Raw genomic sequence first — 23,255 nt, 5'->3', positions numbered from 1 at the left:
AAGGCCTAGATTCGGATCTTGCCGGACTTTGATAGGCCCACTTTCTGAACAATTTGTTATTTGTCCGCAAGCAACGATGTCGCATTACTTTCACAAAGTAAGGAGTATGAAAAGACAGAAATAACCCTAAAACATGCCACTGCTTCCGACATAACCAACCTCAAAAACCCTAACGTTCACGTCGGTAATTTGAAAGCTGGCAGTGGCAGACTCAAGTGTTTTAGGGTTTAAGGCAGCTCTGAGTTATCAATTTTGTATTTGACACTTGAGGTTTTTAACTCTTTTTTCTTCTATCAAAGCTTTTTGTTCCTGCACTTGTGATAAACAACCCAAAAACACCATGGCCACAACCATAGCTTCGCAGTTGCAGGCAATTAGGTCTGTCATACAAGCCGATTCGGAGCCCCAAAAGCGACCCATCACTCGGCCTTCTATTCTGTTCGATCCTAAAGAAGCTGCCGATATTGATATTGATACCATACTCAGTATTGCACATTCAGGTTAGCTTTTTTTTTTTTCTTTTTTTTTTTAATTTCTTTTATGAAAAAAAATTGTTATGGGATCTTGTCTTCAGTACAATTGTTTAGATTGCGAAATTCAAATTTTTATGTATAGTTCTGCTGCACGTCGCATGGTCTCAGTTTCCAAAAATAGAATTAAGAAGTGGGTTTCATAATTTCAGAATCGCTTACTTACAATGATTAAATGAGCTTCATCTTGAGTTTAGGAGTTTACTTACAAGAAAGTTTAAACAATTTTTTTTTCCTACATTGATGCATTTATTTTCAGGTTTGGAAGTTCTTATAAGTGTGAACGATCGCTTTAGAAACTATAAGAATGATCTGTTCAGTCATAAAAGTAAAGAATTGGATAGAGAAATGATGACTCAAGACGAAAATAACAGTATTAATGCTACCATTGGTTCGTACCTGAAGTTACTCTCGGGACATCTTCAACTACCTGCTTCCCACAAGACACTTGAATATTTGATGCGCAGATACAAGTGAGCACTAATTTGATCCCTTTTTTGTTTTATAGGGAGATTCTGGAACTTATTATTTTAATATGATAAAGTGACAATGTTTGAAAATTCAGGATTCACATATACAATGCTGAGGATTTGATTTTATGTGCCTTGCCATACCATGACACACATGCTTTTGTCCAAATAGTTCAGCTAATCGACACAAGGTAATGCAAATGGGTTCCTGGTATGTTTTTGGAAGCCAATTCAAAATAATATGGTCATCCATTCATAATCTCAAATTGTTTTGTTTATGGTGTAGAAATAGTAAATGGAAGTTTTTGGACGGTGTCAAAGTCTCGGGTGCACCACCTCCTAGAAATGTTGTGGTGCAGCAGTGTATTCGGGATATGGGAGTTTTGGAGGCTCTGTGCAATTATGTAAGTGTTCATTTAGTAGTTTTGGGTTTCTTTCGTAGCTGTCTTTTCGTGAGTGGTTGTAAGAGATATTGAATATGTTTACTGCAGGCATCTCCAACAAGAAAGTTTCAATCTTCAAGACCGGTCATCAGCTTTTGCACAGCAGTTATTATTGAAGCTTTGGGTTCTTTAACCATTGTTAATAGCGATGTTGTGAAGAGAATGCTTCCATTTGTAGTTTCTGGGCTTCAGCCTGTCACCAAAGTAGGTTCAGATCACAAGGTGAGGTTAAGATACAGTCCTAAGTCTGGATGGATGATCTGATATCAATTGTCTCCTAAGTTTTTTACTTGCTTTTATAATTTCTAAAGTGGGAAATATTTGTCCTATATAGGCTGGTGCTATGATGATTGTTGGTTTGCTAGCAAATAAAGTTGCATTGGCTCCTAAGCTTGTTAAAAGTTTGATTCGGTCGATTTCTGAGATGGTTCATGAAGATGCAAAAGAGTCAACTGATCTGCAATGGCTTCGTTTATCACTTATGGCTTTAATTAACCTTGTTCAGGTACTGCCTTCTGAATTTATATGCAATTAGTTTATCAGCAGCACAAAACTAAGCTGGAGAAATGGTATACTTATTCATTCACTTGTGTTGAGTTATGCTTCCATAAGGTTGTGGTGGTGGCGTTTCTGGAAAAATAGATGTACTTTCATTCTCTTTGGCATTGATCATAATTGTTCTGATTTGTTGTCCTTATTGTCATAATTTATGTGTTTCATCATGTGAAAAGGTTTTTCTGAACTACTGTACATGTACAGTCTAATGATGTAAATTGAAACTTTGGTTAACAATTGCAAATACTTTTGAATTGCAATAATTTTGAGTTGCTTAAGTTCTTGGCATTGAGAAGATCCTCCTTCCATATAAATGGGCTGATTTTCTCCATGTTGAGGTCCTCTTCTGTATTTTGAACTGAAACTTGAAAAGCTAATATTATGTATTGTCAAAATTTTTTTTTTCTCACTTGGTTTTGGATTTTTTTTGTAGTTGCAGTCAATGGATACATTTCCGAAGAAAGCTTTGGACATTTTGAAGGAAACTGGGTGAGACTTTAATTGCTTCACATGTTTGAATATTTACAGTGTTGGAAATATTATATATGCTGATCATCATTTTCTGATTATCTTCTCAACTTTTGCAGGGATATTGTGGGAGTTCTTTTAGAACTCTCTAAAGAGTTCAATATTGATAGGTTCCTTTCTGTGCTTTTGGAATCTCTGGTTGACAACAGGTGTGAACTGGATTATTGTTTCCTATCAACCTCCTGACACATTCTTTCCTTGGTCACTGCTCTATACTGATTGTTATGTATTGGCAGTTCTTCTGATGATGCAAGTTGTCGCACTTTGATATCCATTATAGAGACTGTTCCAGTAAAGAATTTTGTTGAACACTTGGTATCAAGGGTCCTCTTATCTTGCATAAAAATGACACAGAGAAATGACAATCCAATACCATCTGAATCAGGTATGTGTTCTTTTGGGCATTTTCTTTCTATTCACAGCTTTGGTTTTACAGCAGAGGGTTCATCCGGTTATTTCTCATGCTTTTGTATATTTATCTTGTCATTTAGTGTGAGATTTTCTTTTTTTAGGAATTATTTTTAATGAATACTTATTGTTCATCGTTCACTATACTGATGCTTGGGAACTGAGCTGTCATTTACGCTATGTTTTAGTTACATATTCTGGAACTACTTTTGAACTTTTTTTTACTGTGATGACGATTGTTCTCCATTCTATGTTTCTTACCTTGATTTTGTACTTTTTAGGGAGCTGGGCTAAGATGATTTTGATGGTTGTTAATAAGAATTATCCATCTGAACTTCATCAAGCAGTTCACAAATTCTTGGAGGTCTGTTGGTTAATGCTCTCTCTCTCTCTCTCTCTCTCTCTCTCTCTCTCTCTGTGTTTCAGACACACACACACGTGTGCTTACACACTCACACATGGACACTGGTTTTATTGATCCTTTCTTTTTGATAGGATACCAAAACCCAATCCAAGAAAGATGTTGCAGTATTTGAAACTTTATGTAAGATGTTGGATGGGAACTTGGATCTGTCAGTGGCTACATCAGATTCTAAAATGTGGTTAGGTCTGCACCATCCAAAGGTATCTATTGGCATTCCCTGTCCTCCAAGTAATCAGTTATACTCGACAATTATTTGTTGTCAGCTTGATGTCAAGCCTTATGCTTTTCTAATGTCACATAGGCCGAAGTCCGACGTGCTACACTGTCTGGTTTAAAGACATCTGGCGTTTTGAAAACCTCTGGCATTGATTCCCAGGTGCATTTTATTTTATATTTTATTTGTAGTTACCATTATTAGGGTGGCGGAGAAATGGGTGGTTTACAGTATTCCAAATAAGCAAACTAGTTATCAGTATATGTGGTTTCTGCTATCAAATTGTTATTAGCTTCTTGTTTTCCTTTGTGAACTCAATTGTTACTTTTGGCGCTTCTACTTTAAGTTTGCAGCAATCCTATGTTCATGCTTCTATGCAATTGGTTTACTTTTTGTTAAGAATGCATTTTAATCTAAACCATGAACAGGGCATTTTATTTCCTTTTTATATTGAATCTTTAGCGTGTCATGTGTTGAGGTAGCTTGTCATCCCCAAGCCGTGATTGCATTTCTTGAAATCGGGCCTCCTGTGTGTCTTGTGGCCATTAAGGTGCTATTGCTTTTGTTTGAAATATTATTTAAGATGCTTCATGTAGTTACTTTTTTTTATCTGCAACTTTGCATTTTCTTTTCCCAATATTAGGACAGCTGGCTTAGAAGTGAAATGGGAACATAAGCCAGTTAAGTTTGGTTTATTGACAGTATTAGATTCTGAATCTTCACTTGTCATTTGTTGTTGGTTGTCATATTCTATTCATCATGTAACACTAGTTGCTTGAACTTATTTTGTGTGCTTCATGAGCAACTTTGGAATGATACTATTGTTTAGTTGATTGCCAACTTTTTCTCTTTTGTGTATATTATTCCTCCAGTTTCAGTATGAGTTCAACCTTTCTCTTTTTGTCAAAATAAAAAAAAGATCAGTAATCTTGTTTCTCAATCTGGTCGGAGATCAAATAGGTGAATAGAATAGGGTCCAAATAAGGAGAGGTATGGGTGCAAAACAAGGGTTTGATATGCCTATTCTGTCTGAAATGGAGTGTAATGCGGGATAAATCCACACGTAGATTTTGTATCCACTTGGTTAAGCCAGTGTCTTTATAAGATGGATCTGAAATGTAATGAGGGAAAGACCCTTATGTAAATATATTATCTGTTTTGATATGATTGAATGATCCCTTCTCATGATAAGAAAGTGTATAGGGCTGTCAGTCTGAACTTAGCATCATGGAATTGACGCAATTATTATATTATGGGTTGCATGTTTGTAACCATCTCTTGTTCCCATTTTGGGTTTGCCTTATTTGTATCGGACTGAACTTGTCCCTTTTTTTCCCCAATTGTAACAAAATTGTTTGCCTTGAGATAAATTGGTTTCGTTCTTTTAATAAACTCACCTTGTGGTTGGATTGCCCTGCTGGTGTCAGAGCCTTGCCACTAACACTATGCATGGCAAAGGCTAAAATGGGGGCGAAGGGAGGGGAAGGGAGGAGAAATTTCGAGAAAGTCTATTCTTATCTTGTTTGATATTAAATTTTTTAAAGACGGGAGGGGAGGGAGTATAGTTATTCTCCTTCATTTGCCTCCTATAAGTTGAAATTGATTACACCCCCCAAATTGGGGTATAAAAAGTTTCAACTCCTGGAGGGGAAAAATATTTATATTGTCTTGTCATTTTTACTCATTTTTTTAGAATTTTAGGTCTTTTACAATTAAATATCCCTCACTTCCTCCTCTCCTCTCCTCTCCATCATGATCATCTAAACACGATAAAAACATTTCCTCTCCCCTCCCTTTACTAAATAATTTTTAACTTGCCAAACAAAATAAGTTGAATAATTTCTCCTTCGCTCCCTTTAAAAATGTCCCCTTACCTTCCCTCCCCTCCCCTTTTCACCTCATAGCCATGCCTGGCATAAATTAGAATTTGGTAATGTGTCTTTGGTGTTCATTTGTGGTGTGAAGGCTGATTTATTGTACTTCTATATGTGGTGTTGGCTGGAGCAATCAAATTTGTCTATCCTTTAGAATCTTATCTGTCCCTCAAAATGTTGTAATCACTTTGTTTGGTTTCAAGAGTAGAAGTATTGTGTTTCTTGACTTATGTCTTGCTTTTCTTTTGATTGACCTGTGATCCAGAGGCTTGTAAATATTCGAGATGCAATATTACGCCAGCTTTATGATGATGATCTGACTGTTGTTCAAGCATCTTTATCTCTTGAGGGATTGTCCAAAATAATCAGCGCTTCTGATTTTCTTGAAGCATTGGATAACGTACTTAAAAGATGTGGTGGCACCAAATGGTCAAGTGAGTAGGACTGGTTTTAAATGCTTTGTCCTTGTACACTTTTTATTGTCGTTTGGATCCTGTTCCTGTAACACGCTTACTAATATTGGTTTTCACTTAATTAATTGAAAAATTCGCTACTCATTTTAGGCAGCTTAAGTAGTTGAAAACATTTTAATTGGATTCTTCCTACTGTGGGTCCGACTGTTCATATTTACTTGCATTTCATTTTTAATGTCTTTTTTATTTTTGGATCATCAGATAAATGTACTCTGCTTGGTGATGTGGTTGTTTCATTCTTGAAGATTGCTATCTCAACCTTCCATGATCAGGCTGATTATTCAAAGAAACTTGCTGCCAGGATATTTCCTTTACTCCTAATTTTCCCCAAGGTTTATGGCTTTTATGCTTATGTCTCATATATGGTGTCTAAGTTGCCATTTTGGTGTCAATCAATGCAATGTAGATACTTTGTGCGATTATTATTAATTTGTAATTGTTCTGTGTTGCTGCGTGCAGACTCAGAGGCTAAATTTGAAGGTTTTGGAATTAGTAAAGGAAATGGACTGGCCATTGTACCATAATCTTAATGGTATCCCCACTGAAGAAATGGTACTTTTTTTTTTCACTTGGTTTTCTTTTTAGTTAAAACTTTTATTTCTTGTAGGAGGTGTCTTTTAAAAGCTTTATCCCTGGGCTACGGAAGTCTATATTGAACTCTGGTTTATTGTTGTAATTCAAGATGACTTATTGTGCTGATGATATGACTTGTCCCCATGCAGTTTGAAACAATATCTAATTTAGACCCAGTGAACATAATTGGTTAATATGTATAAGCAATTTTTTTTTCATTGATTATTATTTTTCCTTGTAGATGTACTTGCTTAAACTTGCACGCAAATTTTGATTAAAGGAATTTTTTTGGTGCAAGTAGCAAGAATGTTCTATTGGGCTTTGATTAAGATGGCAAGTCTAATGTTTCAATAGCATAGCTCCCATCTGACTGGGTTAATTTTATGCTGCCCTTTATGCCTCTTCATAGTGTCTACTAGCTTTTACATTATAGAAAAATTGCATTAAAGGAGGTGCTATTGCAGCTGATCTTCATTTTTTTTTTTAATTTTTACATTTGTTTGCATTATTTTTCGTTTACAGCTGTTTTTTTTTAATTATTTATTTTGTACCAGCTAAATGACTTAACTTTGATCTGAAAAAAAAATTTGCAGAATTTGCAACGTGAAAACATATCGGTAGTTAATATGAAGATTGTTAGCAGCTTGGCTGAAACATTGACAATGCACCCTGATGAATATGCATCTTGGCTTATCAAGAGCCAAAACGACTTTAGTTCATCCAAGACACTTTTCTTCTTGGTTGTGATGCAGTCATTTCTAAATTCAAAGAAAGGTATGTTTTCTACTCTTTAAATAAGTTTGTGTTTGTCCTTTGGCGCACTTATTCTAGTATGTGTCGTTTGAAGCCCATTCTTGGGCAGTTTAATGTTGAGAATTGTTAAGCCCATTCCGAGGCATGTCTGAGGTGCAAGGTTCATCCCTATAGCAAAGCCTCTGCTAGGGTTTGATAAGGTGATGCAATAGAGGTGCATGCTTTATTGCTTATGCATGCAACTGTTGCTAGGTGCAAGGCATAAGGTGGTCTTTAAAAAAGATGCCAGCCATCATGCTCCCTGACTGGCAAAGGCCAGTGCCAATAGACTCATTCTCCCAGAATCTAGTGTTGATGCACTGGAAACACCTTTGCTGGTGATAGAATCCTACTGGACCACCATCTTGGGATTTGCCTGCTGCTCATACTTCCCTTTTCCAACAGTCATATTTTACAAATCTCTCCTCCCACCTTATTATGGGTCCTCTCTCTTCTCTTTCCCTCCCTCCTTTTTCCCACCTCACCCTAGATCCTCTTCTTCTTGATGAATTCTCAACCCAATTTGAGGGGTATATCTTTTCAGTATGGGCCAGTTCAGCTCTATTCTTATGCATTTATTGTGTGCACGTATGCAATATGTTCTGTTTTTCAAATTGGCAACGTGACTATTTTTTTTTCTTTTTAATCAGAAACTTTAATGAAAGTTTGGTCATCTTTTATTTTATCTATACTTAGATTTTAGACATTGATTATAACAATGTCAATAGTTTGAATTTGTTTGATGAATATATGATCTAATTTTTATTTTTTTCTGGCAAATTTATTTCTTTTGCATGTAAACTCTCTCAAGTGCAGGCCTGCTCCTTGCATCTAGAACCACTTTCCTTTGTGCTTTATAGTGCCTTTCACCTTTAATTACTTTGATCACTGTGAACAGTTGTGTTCTTTGCCATTAGTTTCTGCATATTGTGCTGACTACACTTTACTTTAGGGGAACTTGCATTTATATTGCTTTTGCTGCCAAGTTCCAGACACATTGTGACAGGACTTCTTTGCATTTTTTATATGACAGATAGTGGGCAGTTTTTGGCACTTTTTGAAGCTTGCTTCCCTGTTTTAAAGACTGAGTGGGAAGTTTTTGAGTCTGCTGCTGATATTTATGAGAATGAGGTTTGTTGACATGTTTAATATTATATTTCCTAGTTTGATTTTGATATTGTTGTCCTTTATCTTTTTCCTCAAGTTTTGAATGTCTGCCTTCATAATGGTTGATAGTTTAATAAGGAGATGATACACTGGGACTGCCAAAGATTCTTAGATCAGCTAGTTGATTCTGATGCCAATGCATTAAACGCAGACATTCTAATTTGTGTCTTTTGGAGGTTACTGGAGGTGTTTTCTTCAATAGCAACTGCCGATGTCTTGTTGGTTAGTGACTTTTATGTCGCTAGTTTTTGATGTTATGACTTTCTCCCCAAGGTCTCATTGTTGTCAGAAGTGTTGACCTACGTGTCTTTTCAGGATGATAATGGCAAGTGGTTAAGCAGCAAATGTAGGGAATTGTTTGTCTTCTTTGCGAGCTCTCAATGGAAGCATGTTTTTAAGGAGCATCTTCATTACCTTGCTACAAAGTGCAAGATCTCTCCTATTAATTTTCTATCTGGGTTTTTCACAGATGAAGGTTCTCAACTGCTTATTATGGTTTCACCCATACTTGCAGCTTTATTTGATGTGTTCTTTCTCTGTGTATAAGATATTCACATCACTATTTATGGGATTTTTAGTAATTAAAATAGAGTTAGAACAAATCACATACAAATAGATTCTCCAGAACAAGACAAACACAAAAACCAGGTGGTACTTAAGTGCTCTTATATATATATACACGTATGTATATATGTTGGATAAGGAGAGGTGAGATGTTGATGATCGATAAGGTCTACTTAATTTTTGAATTGAGAAGGATGCTTCATTTGCCAGGATGAATGGTGTTATTATTAGGGAAAAGGAATTTTCATTGATTTAGCACCTTTCATTTTGGTATTGTATTAAAGTGATTCATAGATAGCACATTATGGCATAAAATAAGTTTAAATGTTATCCTTGTGGCACCTACTTGGATGACCAAGTGGCCTCACGTTGGCTTCTTTTCTTTATTATTATTTTTTTATTTTAAATCCATATTCTTTACTAGAAATTATGCTATGTTATATATTATTTTTTCGGGAAATACAAAAAAACACCATTTTGTTTTGCACTTTGACATTTAGAGACCTGTGGTTCAACTTTTGACAAAATGGTGGTCTAAGCTTTGCTCTGTCAACATGTTAAGGACAAATGCTGAAATACTGTCAGTTTTGCTGATGTGGCAGTGTGCCACCAACAAAATAATTAAATTTTTGTTTTCATTAAAAATTATTAATTCAATTTTTTATTTTTTGTGGGACACAATACATTTTTTAAAAAAATATTATTTTATTATAATCACACCACCAGGTTAGCATAACTAACGATATTAGAGCATTTGTCCTTAAAGTACCAACGAAATAATGATCATGGTTCTATTTTGTCAAAAATTGAATCAATGGCCCCTATGTGTCAAAGTGTAAAACATTAAGGTACTTTTTTATATTTCCCCCTTTGTTTTCTAGGCAAACACAAATATTGTTGATAAAACAAAATGGTACTAAAGTTATAACAAATGACAATCACATGTATTAAAATGATACCAAAAGGGTCCGAGCCCCACCAAAATGAAAAAAAGAAAAAAGGCTAAACAACATATTATCTTTTTGAGTTTTTCATATTGTCATTTTTATTGTTTTAAAAGTAAGGACTTACTAGTTGATGTGGTAGTCTTAGTTGTAATATAGATGATTTCTTGTTGGCTTTTTGTTAAAATTATAATAATTCATCTGTAGTGAGTATCCAGTCTATGTAGTGCATCTTTCTAGGTACTCCCTAGTTTCTTTTTTGCGCCTTTTTATCTTTTTTCTTCTCTTATTCTTTTTGATAAACTGATTTTTTTGGCAGTTTTAATTTCTGGAGGAACTGTAAAAGAAACTGTGAAAATGATTTTCCATATCAAGCTAAAGGTTTAACGATTGGTTGCATGTTCTCATATTCAATGTTTCATTCTACAGATTTTCCTGTTGCTGTCCAAGTTGAGAGTCTTCACTGTCTTGCGTTTCTTTGTTTGGAACCTGATGATAGATTGCTGTTTCAACTTCTGGCCAATTTTCCTTCACTTCTTGTTCCACTTGCCAGTGATAGCCAGGTTTAATAGTTAAATATTTTGATTACTTTGTTCATGCATGTTTGCGCTGCGGCCCCCCCACCCCCCTTCCCCACTTCCTTTCTCTCTCTCTCTGACCTGCTAATCACTTTTGCATCTCTCTTTTCAGGATATGAGAATTGCTGCCATGGGCTGCATTGAAGGACTCTATGCACTTTCACGTCGTGTTGACTATTTAAGCAAGAAAAATGGTATATCACCAGTTAATTTAATTTGATCTGCTAAAAATATGGTCATTGTTTGTACTTCTTCGTATCTATAATCTCAATGCAATAAATGACAGGGAACAATGCAAATTGGAGTCATTTCCTTGAAGAACTTTTGGGTTTAATTGTCCAACAAAAAAGGGTTATATTATCAGACAAGAACTTTCTACCTTCTTTGTTGACTTCCTTGCTTGGCTCATCACGTGGTAGTCTTCTAGTGCCACAAAATGTTGAACAGAGGTATTTTCTAGTGCATTAGTTATTTGTTCATGCATTAATTTCAGTGGCTTATTACTTGATTACTCTTGTCCTAGGGTACATAAGCTTATAGCTCATGCTCTGTTTCCACTTTTTTCCAAGTTCAACCTATTATGATAAATTTTCGAATTTTTTTTATAATACTAAATTATGAATTTGCATTGTAGTGTTAAACTGGCGGTATGGAAGAAAAGTATCCATATACTTAGTCTAATTAGTTTGTTGTTAACGCTTAATTGAGTTGAGTATTTAATTATAGCTTGTGAAGATTCTTGAGATTCTGTTTTAGTATAAACAGTTGCTATCATGATCATCATTGCAATTTCTATTTGATGTAAGTTACTAACTTATTATTTTCAGATTTGATAAACCTACGAAGGAAAAGGTTCTTGCTTTCGTCTTGGGTTATGCTCTTCAACTTTCTGCACATGCTAAGGTTTTCCCTCCATCTGTTCTCTTATCTATTTTTCCTTCTTTTTTCCTAAAAATTTTTTAGATGCAGAACATTCGTCTATAGATATAGAAGGGAAAATTAATGTTTCTGGGTTCTCTCTTAATTGTGTTCCACCATGTTTGTGGATGGAAGAAATTTTTTATAGGATGAAAAATTGACCGGCATGGATGTTTGTTGCAGCTAATGATTATATTTTTGCTCAAAGGATTGGGGAATATGATAATGTGCATTAAAGATGTTGAAGTGTTTTTGTCCCAACTTCTGACAAGACGCAAACAATTTTATTTTGAGGCAGACAAGTCATTCCATAAATTGTCCAAAACTGAAGTCAAGATCTTGTGCCTTTTACTGGAGGTAAATGAATATATATATATATATATATATATATATATATATATATATATATATATATATATATATATCTCTTAAACTTCCATTTCTGCATTGTTCCTCTCATATCTTCTCTTAATGGTTACTCCATCCTCTGGTCTGCATTAGATCTGTGCTACACCACCTTCTTCATTTGAGGGATGTGCTTTTGAAGATTATTTATTGGAGGCTCTGCACGTAAGTAGCTAATTGCAACTTATTGGATGGTTCTAAACATCTGTATTCACCTTGTATATGTATATATTTTGCTTTGTTTTGTTTGTTCTTTCAGTTGGACGGTCACTCTTTGGAAGAATATGCCATTGCAGAACCTTGTATTACCGTTTTGCAGAAGCTAACTTGTCAATTTTACAGTGGCTTGACGACTGAGAAACAGGTTAGCTATATTTATGTATTGGTTTTCATATGCAACGTTTATCTGCAACCCTGTTAGGAGAATGACCTAAAATTCATGCTCTAACGTGCTAAAACAAAGATTTGGAGTCTTACTGAAAATGATGTTACTTGCATGACAAATAAGATAATTATAGGTATCTATATGTAACTTAAACAATGTTCAGCTGAGGAGAAAGGTAAGAGACACCGTGGTTTTTATTTGGCCTTGATATTCCAATATAATAATCTTAGTTTGCATAATAATTCTTGCTTAATAGACTAGAATATATTCAAATACATTATTTTCTTTGTTTTGAGCAGGGGCTACTGTTTCGTGAGCTTGTGGTTTTGTTCCGGAGTGCTAATATTGATATACAAAACGCAACCAGAGAAGCCTTGCTGCGTTTGAATGTTTGTGCCTTCTTTTTCAGCTTGTTTCCACCTTTCATTCTTCTTGTTTGCTATTATCTTCAAGCACTTCTCTAAGAATGTCTTGGATTAGACTAGTTACATTGAAAGCTGTATAATTTTGTGGGCATGAAACACTGCTTTTTTGTTGGGTGGTTTATTTCCTGAAAACAGTGATCTGTTTCTTTTTTGCTTGCTCTTGTAGAGCTCTCTTGGAGATTGCCTCATGCTACTTTCAGGACTAGTTTATATTGGTAAAAAATGTGGCACTGAAACTTGTATTTCATGTGATATACCTTAGCTGTCATTGTGAAAGATTGCAGACAGACAAGCTTGTTTTGAAGCTGTATTGAGTTGTTCAGTGACATGATGGCTAATGTTTTTTAATAGGGAAAGTGTTATTGCTCCTTTGAGTTGGATACATCACATCTTTCACAAATGGGTCTGAAGTTGGGAAAATCACAAGTGTTTTTGCATTGCAAAGTTCTTGGCTGACTTTGGCTTCAGTATTTCTTTAATAAGAACCTAAATTTGTTGATGGGCTATAACTGTATGGATTCTAGTCCAACTCAACTCAACTCAACTCAACTAAGCCTTTATTCCAAAAATTTGGGGTCGGCTATATGGATTCGCTTTTTCCACTCTGAACGATTTTGTGTTAAATCCTCAGAAATGTGTAATGCTTCTAAGTCATGCTGTACTACTCTCCTCCAAGTCAATTTAGGTCTACCCCTTTTTTTCTTTCTATCCTCTAGCCTAATGTGCTCTACTTGTCTAACTGGAGCCTCCGTATGTCTACGCTTCACATGACCAAACCACCTCAATCTCCCTTCTCTCAACTTATCTTCAATTGGCACCACTCCTACCTTTTCTCTAATACTTTCATTACGGACTTTATCTAGTCTAGTATGGCCACTCATCCACCTTAACATTCTCATCTCTGCAACTCTGATCTTAGATCGTAGGACTCTTTCAAAGGCCCAACACTCACTACCATATAGCATAGCCGTATGGTCATGCGGTAAAATTTTCCTTTTAATTTATTGGGAATCTTACGATCACATAAAACTCCGTGGCACGTCTCCACTTCAACCATCCGGCTTTAATCCTATGACTAACATCCTCCTCACATCCCCATCTACTTGAAGGATCGAGCCTAGATATTTAAAGTGATTACTTTGGGACAGTGCCACTCCATTCAAACTAACTCCTTCCCTATCACCGCTTGGCCTTCACCGAACTTGCAATGCATGTATTCTGTCTTCGTTCTACTTAACTTAAAACCCTTTGACTCTAGAGTACTTCTCCAAAGTTCTAGCTTCCTATTGACTCCTTCTCGTGTCTCATCTATCGAACAATATCATCCGCAAACATCATGCACCAAGGAATACTCTCTTGTATATGTTTCAGTTCATCTAAAACTAATGTAAAAGGTAAGGGCTTATGGCTGATCCTTGGTGTAATCCAATTGAGATCGGAAAATCTCTTGTGTCCCCTCCCACGTAGTTGCTCCTTCATACATATCTTTCAATACTTGTATATACCTAATAGATACCCTCTTTTGTTCTAACGCATTCCATAAGACCTCTCTTGGAACACTATCATAAGCCTTCTCCAAATCAATAAAAACCATGTGTAGATCTAGCTTCCCATCTCTATATTACTCCATCAAGCTTCTAATGAGAAAGATCGCTTCCGTAGTTGAGCGACCGTGCATGAAACCAAATTGATTGAGAGAGATATAATTATCATGACGTAGTCGATGCTACACAAATCTCTCACACAACTTAAAAGTAAGGCTCATGAGTTTAATTCCCATATAGTATGAGCAACACAGTATGTCTCCCTTATTTTTAAAAATAGGTACTAAAATACTCTTCCTCCATTCATCGCATTTTCTTTGAGTTTAGAATCTTATTAAATAATTTAGTTAACCATGCCACTCCCATATCTCCCAAATACTTCCACACTTCAATTGGTATTTCATCGGGTCCACAGCTTTACCTACTTTCATTCTCTTAAGTGCTTCCTTTACTTCTAAAGATCTAATCCTTCTAGTATAATTTACATTCTTTTCTATTGTTCTATAATCTATATTCACGCTATTTCCATTTTGACTATTATTAAAGAGATCATTAAAATAATTTCTCCATCTTTCTTTAATGTCCTCATCTTTCACCAACACTTTTCCTTCTTTATCCTTAATGCACCTAACTTGATTGAGATCTTGACATTTCCTTTCTCTACTCCTTGCTATTCTATAAATATCTTTCTCCCCTTCTTTAGTTCCAAGTTTCTCATATAACTTTTCAAAGGCGCTCTTGCTTGGCTAATTTTGCCTCTTTCTTTGCTATCTTGTACTGTTCATATGCCTCATTATTATCACATTTATGTAATTTCTTATACCATTCCCTTTTTCTCTTCACTGCCTTTTGTACTTCCTCATTCCACCACCATCTCTCTTTTGAGGGTGGTCCATGTCCTTTAGACTCCCCAAGTACTTTTCTAGCTACTTCTCTAATCTTTGATGCCATCTGTATCCACATATCATTGGCCTCCATATCTAGCTTCCATACTTGGACTCAAGAAGCTCATTTTGAACTTCACTTGCTTTACTCCTTTGAACTCCCACCACTTTGTTCGAGCTACACTATTTCTTCTGACCTTACTTGAATTGTTCCTAAACTTGACATCCAAGACCACCAACCTATGTTGACTTGTTAAAGCTTCTCCTGGAATGACCTTGCAATCCTTGCATAGAGCTCTATTTGTCTTCCTGGTTAAGAGGAAGTCGATTTGGCTTCTATGTTGCCCACTTTTGAAAGTCACTAAATGTGACTCTCTTTTTATAAAGTAGGTATTTGCTAGTATTAGGTCGTATGCCATAGCAAAATCCATGATGCTTTTTTCCTCCTCATTTCGGCAACCAAAACCAAAACCAAAACCTCCATGAATATTTTCATAACCTTGCCTATCACTTCCTACATGTCCTTTCAAATCTCCACCGATGAAAATATTCTCTTTATTCGGTATGCTTTGCATTAGATCATCCATATCTTCCCAAAACCTTTGTTTACTCTCACTATCTAGTCCTATTTCTGGAGCATAAGCACTAATTACATTTATTGTTTCTCCTTCTAGTATTAGCCTTACTAGTATAATTCTATCTTCTACTCTTTTTACAGCATCTTTCAATATCTTGTCTATGATTATGCCCACTTCGTTCTTGTTTCTCTCCTTTCCGGTAAACCACAATTTGTATCCTGAATTACCCACTTCCTTACTTTTCTCTCCTACCCATTTAGTCTCCTGAATGCAAGCAATATTCACCCTTCTCCTTTCCAAGGTATCCACAAGCTCCATTAATTTTCCTGTAAGTGATCCAACATTCCAAGTACCAACCCTGATCCTCCTCCTATCCTGCTCCTTCCTAATTGGTCTCCTTCTATGATATCTTCTATTATTTTCTATGTCTATCTTGTGTTCTGTTCCACTATTTGTTCTATTATCTGTCTTATGGACTAACTTCTTTACCCACACCCGTCCATGATGTGGGAACCCTTGCTCACTTAACACCACACCCGGGCGCCGGCATGGCGCGTCGCTTTCGGTGAACGCCCTACACCCTTGCATATTTATCACTACACCCGGGCTCCGATGTAGCGCGTCGTTAGTAGAGGACGCCCCAACGTTTATATCATTTGAATCCATATCATAGGGTGTGACGAAATTTTTACGCTGGTTGTCACCTACCGCAACCCTCCTCCTTTATCCGGGCTTGGGACCGGCTAAGCGCAAACTACTTAGGCGGAGTTATGTATGGATTCTAGTCCATCCTGACATATATGAATTTCTCATAAAAGATGATGTCAGCTCCTTATAAGAACTCGTGAAAGTAACATGCATGTTAGGTTTAGAACTTGATTGCAAACAAATACTCACCAAATATTAGATCTTCAAATAACTTGTGTCCATAATACAACATGAGAAGAAGAAAATAAATTTTAGACTTGATGCATCTTTGGCTGATTAAGTAGCTGATGGGGTGCTTGACCCTTGATAGCTAATAGGATATTCCTGCTTCAAAAATTCGTTACAACTTTTTGTGATTTGAACTATAAGATGTGTGATCATTTGGAGAGCAAGTTCTTTCAGATATTTGATTGGCAACACTCTGGGTGATGCAGATTACTTGCTCTACGGTTGTCCATGCACTTGATTTTATATTCAAACAACATAGTGGCAAAACTGATTCAGCATATGGGAGGAAAAAGAAGAAGAAATCAATGGCGCATCAAACGTCAACGTCAGATCATAATTTGGTTTGTAAGGGGGAAACTGATTTACATTCACTGAGCTCCCTGCTTGACATATTGATACTGAAGAAAGATATGGCTAACAGGTCTGCTTCCAGTAATGTCTGTTACCCTAAATGATTAGCTTGTAATTTGGCCCTATCATTCTGTATAGCATGTGCCTACTTTCTCAAGGTATGCAATTTAATTTTGCAGGGAATCTCTTATTGGGCCTTTGTTTGAGCTTCTTGGAAAAATGTTTTCAGATGAGTGGGTACTCATTCAAGATAAAAACTGGGTTCAATCTTCTTCTGGCTTTTCCCAGACCATGTCCAGTACAGTGCGTTACATTCAGCATGCGCTCTTATTAATACTGGAAGATATTATTGCTTCATCTGTAAAAACTGTCCCACTAAAGGTATGTCACCCTTTTTTAAGTTGGAAAATATTGCCTGGATACTAACATGTCCTTTGGTTTCTGTCTGGCATTTTTTTTATTTTTATTATTATTATTTTTTTTTCTAACTCATTTTCATTGCAGGATGACATACCAAATAAAATAGACATCAAAATGTTGGTTGAGTGTTCCCGTTCTGCAAAGGATGGGGTCACGCGCAACCATATATTCTCACTGTTATCCTCAATTATAAAGGTCATTCCAGACAAGATGTTGGAACATATATTGGATATACTTACTGTTATTGGAGAATCAACTGTTACTCAGGTTTGTGACATATCTTTTGCGCTGTATAGATTGTGATTTGCTTTTTTTTTTTTTTCAATGGAGTGTATGTGTGCTTGTGCATGTGCATCTGCACCTGCATGCAGGTTTTTCTTCTAATTGTAATTGTTCATGGTCTGCTTGAATGGAAAGATCTTAATTTTTGAATATTTGGGAGACTATTGGAAGTCAATCATGATTTGGATTAATCTTAAAATGATATTTCTGTATTGGACTTATTTATTTAATATTTAGCTGCTTCTTAATATTTCTTCCTTTTTATCCTCTTTTCTTCCTTTCTGCATATCTGTAGATTGACAACTACTCGCAACGTGTGTTTGAGGATCTTATAGCTGCAGTTGTTCCCTGTTGGCTGGTAAAGACAAACAACCCAGAGAAATTGCTCCAGGTAATCAATCCGATTTATCTTCTCTGGCAAATGCCTTACCTTGGAGTTGGTTGCTATGAAACTGATGATTTGGCTAAGCATTTTTGCAGATTTTTGTGAATGTGTTACCTGCTGTGGCTGAGCATCGGAGGTTGTCAATTATAGTGTACCTGTTAAGGTATTATCAACTAATATTATGTCCCCCGTTCCCTTCACCACACAACCCCACCAACCCCCACCACCCCCCCCCCCCCCCCCCCTCTTCTTTTTTCTCCCTTCCCCTTTCTCTTCTTTTCTTCTCCTGCTTATTTCTTAGTTCACGTGCCTCTCCACAGGAAATTGGGAGAACGTAATAGCTTGGCTTCCCTGCTTGTCCTTCTTTTCCAGTTGTTAGTTTCAAGGAAAGGACTATCTTACCTTGAGGATACACAAACTTCAGATGGTCTTACATCTTTTGTAAAACGAGAGTGGGAGTATGCTTTTGCTGTGCAGATATGTGAGCAATTTTCATGCATGATATGGCTTCCATCCATTGTTACGCAGCTTCAACTTATAGGAACTGGTCATTTATGCCAAGAACTGTTCATGCAATTGCGATTTGTAATGGAGTTCATTTTGCAAAAATTGCAAGATCCAGAATTATCTTTCAAGCTTGAATCAACTGAAGATTCTGATAGCATCCAGGTGCTGATTTATTTGTTTAACATTTTGATGCATCGTAGTATATTATCTCTTGTGAATACAGAATTTTGTGCGTTTCAGTTACTCTTTGAGTTTGATTTACAGCACCTCTTATCCCAAGTGGTGCTGATATTATTTAGATTTTGTTGGTAGCACTAGTTGTGTGCTATATTTCTATTTTAGATATGTATAAATTTGAATGATAGGGGAAAAATAAACAATGGAGCTTGCTGTATGCGCAGAACTGCCATATAGCTCTCTCTGATTTGTTCCTGTAGTGGCTAACATGATTATGAAATGATGATTGTTGGTGTTTACAGACAACTCTTCAAGAACTCATGGAGCATGTCGTTTTTCTTTTACAACTTGTTGACACAAGAAGAAAGCAAATAATTTGTCCTGTTATGATAAAGAAAGAATTAAAAGAGTGTATATGTGCCGTCTTGAGGACTATCACAACAGTTATGAGTCCTGCATCATACTTTAGAGGGATCATCAATTTGCTTGGCCATTCAGATGGAAATGTGCAAAAGAAGGTAAATTATATATTGGTACAGCAAATTCTTAAAAGATTGTGACTTACATTCTTGTTGGGGGAGGGTAGTAATTTGCCATCTATGGTCCTGCAAAGATATTGATTTCAATGCTGTTAGAAATGATGAAGAATTCTGGATGTAGTTATACAGATTCCTATGATCAGTTAGAAATTTAGGCATTTTTATTTGTGAACCCTCTTTTTTCTACTCTTATATTGGACAATGTCAAGTATTTGGAATTTAAGCCAAAAAAATGAAAATTTAAAATATTTTGAAGGATCTTTCTGACATATTTTGTTGTACTTTGGATGCAATCAGGCTCTTGGACTTCTTTGTGTGACATTAAGGGACCTTGAGTCAATTAATTCAAGGCTTAAGGGAAGAAGGGAACTAAATGCAAGATCAGGTGCTAATTGGCTCCATATGGATGAGACTGCTATTGAATCTTTTCATAAGATGTGTTTGGAAATTGTTCGTTTAGTTGATGATATGATAGATGAAGTTGATACTTCATTGAAACTTTCAGCAGTTTCCACTCTGGAAGTCTTGGCTCACAGCTTTTCTTCTGATTATTCTATCTTCAGCATTTGCCTTCCCTATATAACAAGAGGAATTAGTTCACACGACCTGGCCATTTCTACTGGCTGCCTTCGAACGACTGGTGCTTTGGTTAATGTGCTTGGACCAAAATCATTAACTGAGCTTCCTAGAATAATGAAAAATGTGGTTAAATTATCTCATGAAATCAGTTCTCGCAGCGGTGATGAAAACAACTCTGTTGCACTATCAACTTCAAAAGAATCTTTCATGCAGTCTATTCTTGTCACTTTGGAGGCAGTTGTGGACAATCTTGGTGGCTTTTTAAATCCATACCTTGAAGAGGTTATAGGACTAATGGTTCTTGGTCCTGAGTATACAACAGAATCCAAACCAAAGCTGAAATCGAAAGCTGATGTAATACGGAGGCTCCTTACTGAGAAAATCCCTGTAAGTAAAAAACTGCTTTTCTTTTCATGTTACCTATCAAAGATCAAGGAATTTCAACCCTGACTTTTTCTTGTTCAGGTTCGACTTGCACTCCCTCCTTTGCTGAAGATATATTCTGATGCTGTGGTGTCTGGGGATCCAAGTGTGGCAATTACTTTTGAAATGCTAGCTAGATTAGTTAGTAAGATGGATAGATCATCTGTTGGTGGTCACCATGGAAAAATTTTTGACCTCTGCTTGTGTGCTCTTGATCTTCGTCGTCAACACCCTGTTTCAATTCACAACATTGATATTGTTGAAAAAAGTGTCATCAGTGCTATGATTTCTCTGACAATGAAACTTACCGAGTCCATGTTCAGGCCTCTCTTTATCAGTAGTATTGATTGGGCAGAGTCACGTGTGGGAGAAATTACCAATGGGGGGGGTGTATCTGTGGACAGGTCCATTGCCTTGTATGGTCTGGTGAACAAGCTTGCTGAGAATCATAGGTGAGTTAATATGTATCATGCTTATTTTATTTTCTCTCTTATACAATTTCATATTTTTTGGCCCCCAGTTGGTCCTTCATGTCACTGATTCTAAATTGTTCAGCAATATGGCTCTAAATTATGATTTTTGAGTTCAAATATTATGACGGCTTACCCTGGTTTTATGCACTTAATCAATCATTACAAGTTCCTATTGATAAGCCTATTATATTAATATCCAATACTGGTGTATTATGAATTGGGTGATCTTTGGTAATGATTTTTTAGGCTATGTCCACAAGCTGCCAATGAGTAAGTTATTTAAGGGATTTGATTGACACTGCCTGTGCAGGGGCATCTTTTATTTTTATTTTTTATACAGTGTTATTTATTTTTAGATACATTTGACCATTTAAATTCCATCATTCATAAGTGCAGGTCTCTTTTTGTCCCTTACTTCAAGTACTTGCTTGAGGGTTGCATACGGAATCTTTTGGATGCTGCAGATGGGAAAGGTGCTGGCTTGATTCGAAAGAAAAAGAAAGCCAAGATTCAGGAAGCAGGAAATGATTTAAAAGACAAAAACAGTGTGTTATCACTAAAAAGTTGGCACCTAAAGGCATTAGTCATATCAGCTTTACATAAATGTTTTCTGTATGACACTGGGAGCACAAAATTTCTTGACTCAGCAAATTTCCAGGCTAGTAATCTCTACCTTCTCACTTAACCTTGTGCTGCATATTGTTTGTTAGTAGCAAGTGTATAGAATGTTATCATTTATGAATGCATGCCTTTGCAGGTTCTCTTAAAACCCATCGTCTCACAGCTTGCTGTGGAACCACCAACTTCTCTAGAAGAAAATCCAAACATACCATCTGTTAAGGAAGTTGATGAGTTGTTGGTAGTTTGCATTGGTCAGATGGCTGTTACTGCAGGAACTGACGTTCTATGGAAGCCCCTGAACCATGAGGTGATTTTTAGAATCTCTTCCATCTGTTACATTTATTTCAATTCCCCTGATTGGAAGGTTTGGGTCTTTTGAGTTTGAACTTAAATTCTTTTACCTTGCTTTCCAGTTGAATCTCTGTATGTGATTTTTTCTGAGGTATGGTCGTCCAGAAGTTGGTAGTGTTGGCAGTTTTCCCATGGACCATCATCTCTTAACCTCAATTATCTAGTTCACTTCTTTCTTTGTGGAGTGTTGAATTAGTTGGTTAACTTTGATAAAATATTGTGTGTTTTTTCCTTGAAGCTCCTAGAGCTATGAAGAATTGGATTGGTTTGAGTTAACGAGTACCTTGTCTCATTGCGTTTTATTGTCAATACTTCCAAACAGTGCCCAAATTTTATTCTTTAACTTGCTTCAGATCCTTGTGTTTACCTGAGATTAATAGACTTCTCTTCTTTTTTTTTTTAAATTTTTTATTTTTTAAAGCCCTACTATTTAATGCATTTTCCTAGTCAAAAGAGCATTGAAGCAATTCCTATGTTATTGTTTGTGAATTTCTTTGGGCAGCCTCATCAATCGGCAGTGATTAATAGCTAGCTCACATTATATTGTTGTTTTCTTTTCAATTTTTTTTTTCTAATTTTTCAGGTATTATTGCAAACCCGGAGCGAGAGGGTGCGGTCTCGAATTTTAGGGCTGAGAATTGTCAAGCATCTTTTGGATAATCTGAAAGAAGAGTACCTTGTATTCTTGCCTGAAACCATCCCCTTCCTGGGTGAGCTGCTGGAGGATGTGGAGCTCCCTGTGAAATCTCTAGCACAGGATGTTCTCAAGGAGATGGAATCCATGAGTGGGGAAAGCCTTAGGCAATACCTTTTGTGATACTGAACATCCGGTGTTTGGTGAGTGATATGGGCCGGTGGAGATGCTATGTCATTCTCACGAGTTGATGCATGTAATTCTATATTTTCTGAGGGAAAAATGTAAATTATAAATTTTGTATTTATAGATAGAAGATTTAGGTCAATCAACAAGCTGAAGCTTGCCTGGTTTGAGTGAGTTGAGGATGCGTGAAAATGCCATGGCTGTAAGCTCCAGTGACGAAAATATGTTCTGTATCAACCAATGGCTTACAGACTTATCTCAGTTTTGTTTACATTCAGCAATTCATATTATCGAGCAATTTTTAACTCTCTCTATACATGATTCACTTTTACCTTTGGTCTCCATATCTTTTAGAGCTCTAATTATGCACCTCATTTGAAGGGAAACTCCAATAAAACTTGAGAATAAGGTGTGATAAATAGTTACTTATTGCCGTATACTTGCAAGTGTTAGCACTTTTTTAGCTTGTCCTTTGATCTTCAAGGCTCATATAATATAGATGCATATAAAAATTATGGTGTTCTTATTCTATCCAAAACTTGAAGAAACTTGTCGATTTGATGCTAAAATTTGCACTACAAAATACTAGAATTTGAATATTTTTATTATTCTTATTAAAATATCATAAGCCAATCAATTATGTGTAACTAAATGCTTAAATAACCATGTGAACATCGAATTGAAATTAAAAAAAGAAAGTACAATAATCTTTTTA

At 36.1% G+C, this 23,255-nt stretch overlaps 1 protein-coding gene across 2 annotated transcripts; it reads left to right on the top strand.

The window, feature by feature from the left end:
• Positions 1–141: 141 nt before the first annotated feature.
• LOC110645257 (uncharacterized protein At3g06530) lies at positions 142–22,858 on the top strand. 2 transcript variants are annotated; one of them, XM_021798346.2, is made up of 39 exons: positions 144–500; positions 790–1,003; positions 1,096–1,191; positions 1,287–1,404; positions 1,492–1,665; positions 1,778–1,948; positions 2,432–2,487; positions 2,586–2,675; positions 2,763–2,911; positions 3,216–3,298; positions 3,430–3,558; positions 3,660–3,734; positions 5,712–5,880; positions 6,121–6,251; positions 6,379–6,471; positions 7,086–7,266; positions 8,318–8,415; positions 8,521–8,673; positions 8,767–8,926; positions 10,389–10,522; positions 10,650–10,731; positions 10,824–10,986; positions 11,365–11,440; positions 11,639–11,812; positions 11,957–12,025; positions 12,120–12,224; positions 12,545–12,634; positions 16,819–17,033; positions 17,143–17,344; positions 17,468–17,650; positions 17,961–18,056; positions 18,146–18,213; positions 18,371–18,719; positions 19,037–19,252; positions 19,571–20,239; positions 20,318–20,727; positions 21,145–21,406; positions 21,506–21,676; positions 22,304–22,858. In XM_021798346.2, exons 1-39 carry the CDS (start codon positions 341–343, stop codon positions 22,535–22,537), a joined length of 6,468 nt encoding a protein of 2,155 aa, XP_021654038.2. In that variant the 5' UTR covers positions 144–340; the 3' UTR covers positions 22,538–22,858. The 2 variants fall into 2 exon arrangements, with proteins under 2 accessions (XP_021654039.2, XP_021654038.2); XM_021798347.2 differs by lacking the exons at positions 21,506–21,676; positions 22,304–22,858 and having other exon boundaries at positions 142–500; positions 2,438–2,487; positions 21,145–21,448.
• The last annotated feature ends 397 nt before the right edge of the window (positions 22,859–23,255 follow it).

This window comes from Hevea brasiliensis, chromosome 17 (genome assembly GCF_030052815.1).
Source record: "Hevea brasiliensis isolate MT/VB/25A 57/8 chromosome 17, ASM3005281v1, whole genome shotgun sequence".
NCBI lineage: Eukaryota > Viridiplantae > Streptophyta > Magnoliopsida > Malpighiales > Euphorbiaceae > Hevea > Hevea brasiliensis.
This window is presented reverse-complemented; position numbering and strand designations above follow the sequence as displayed.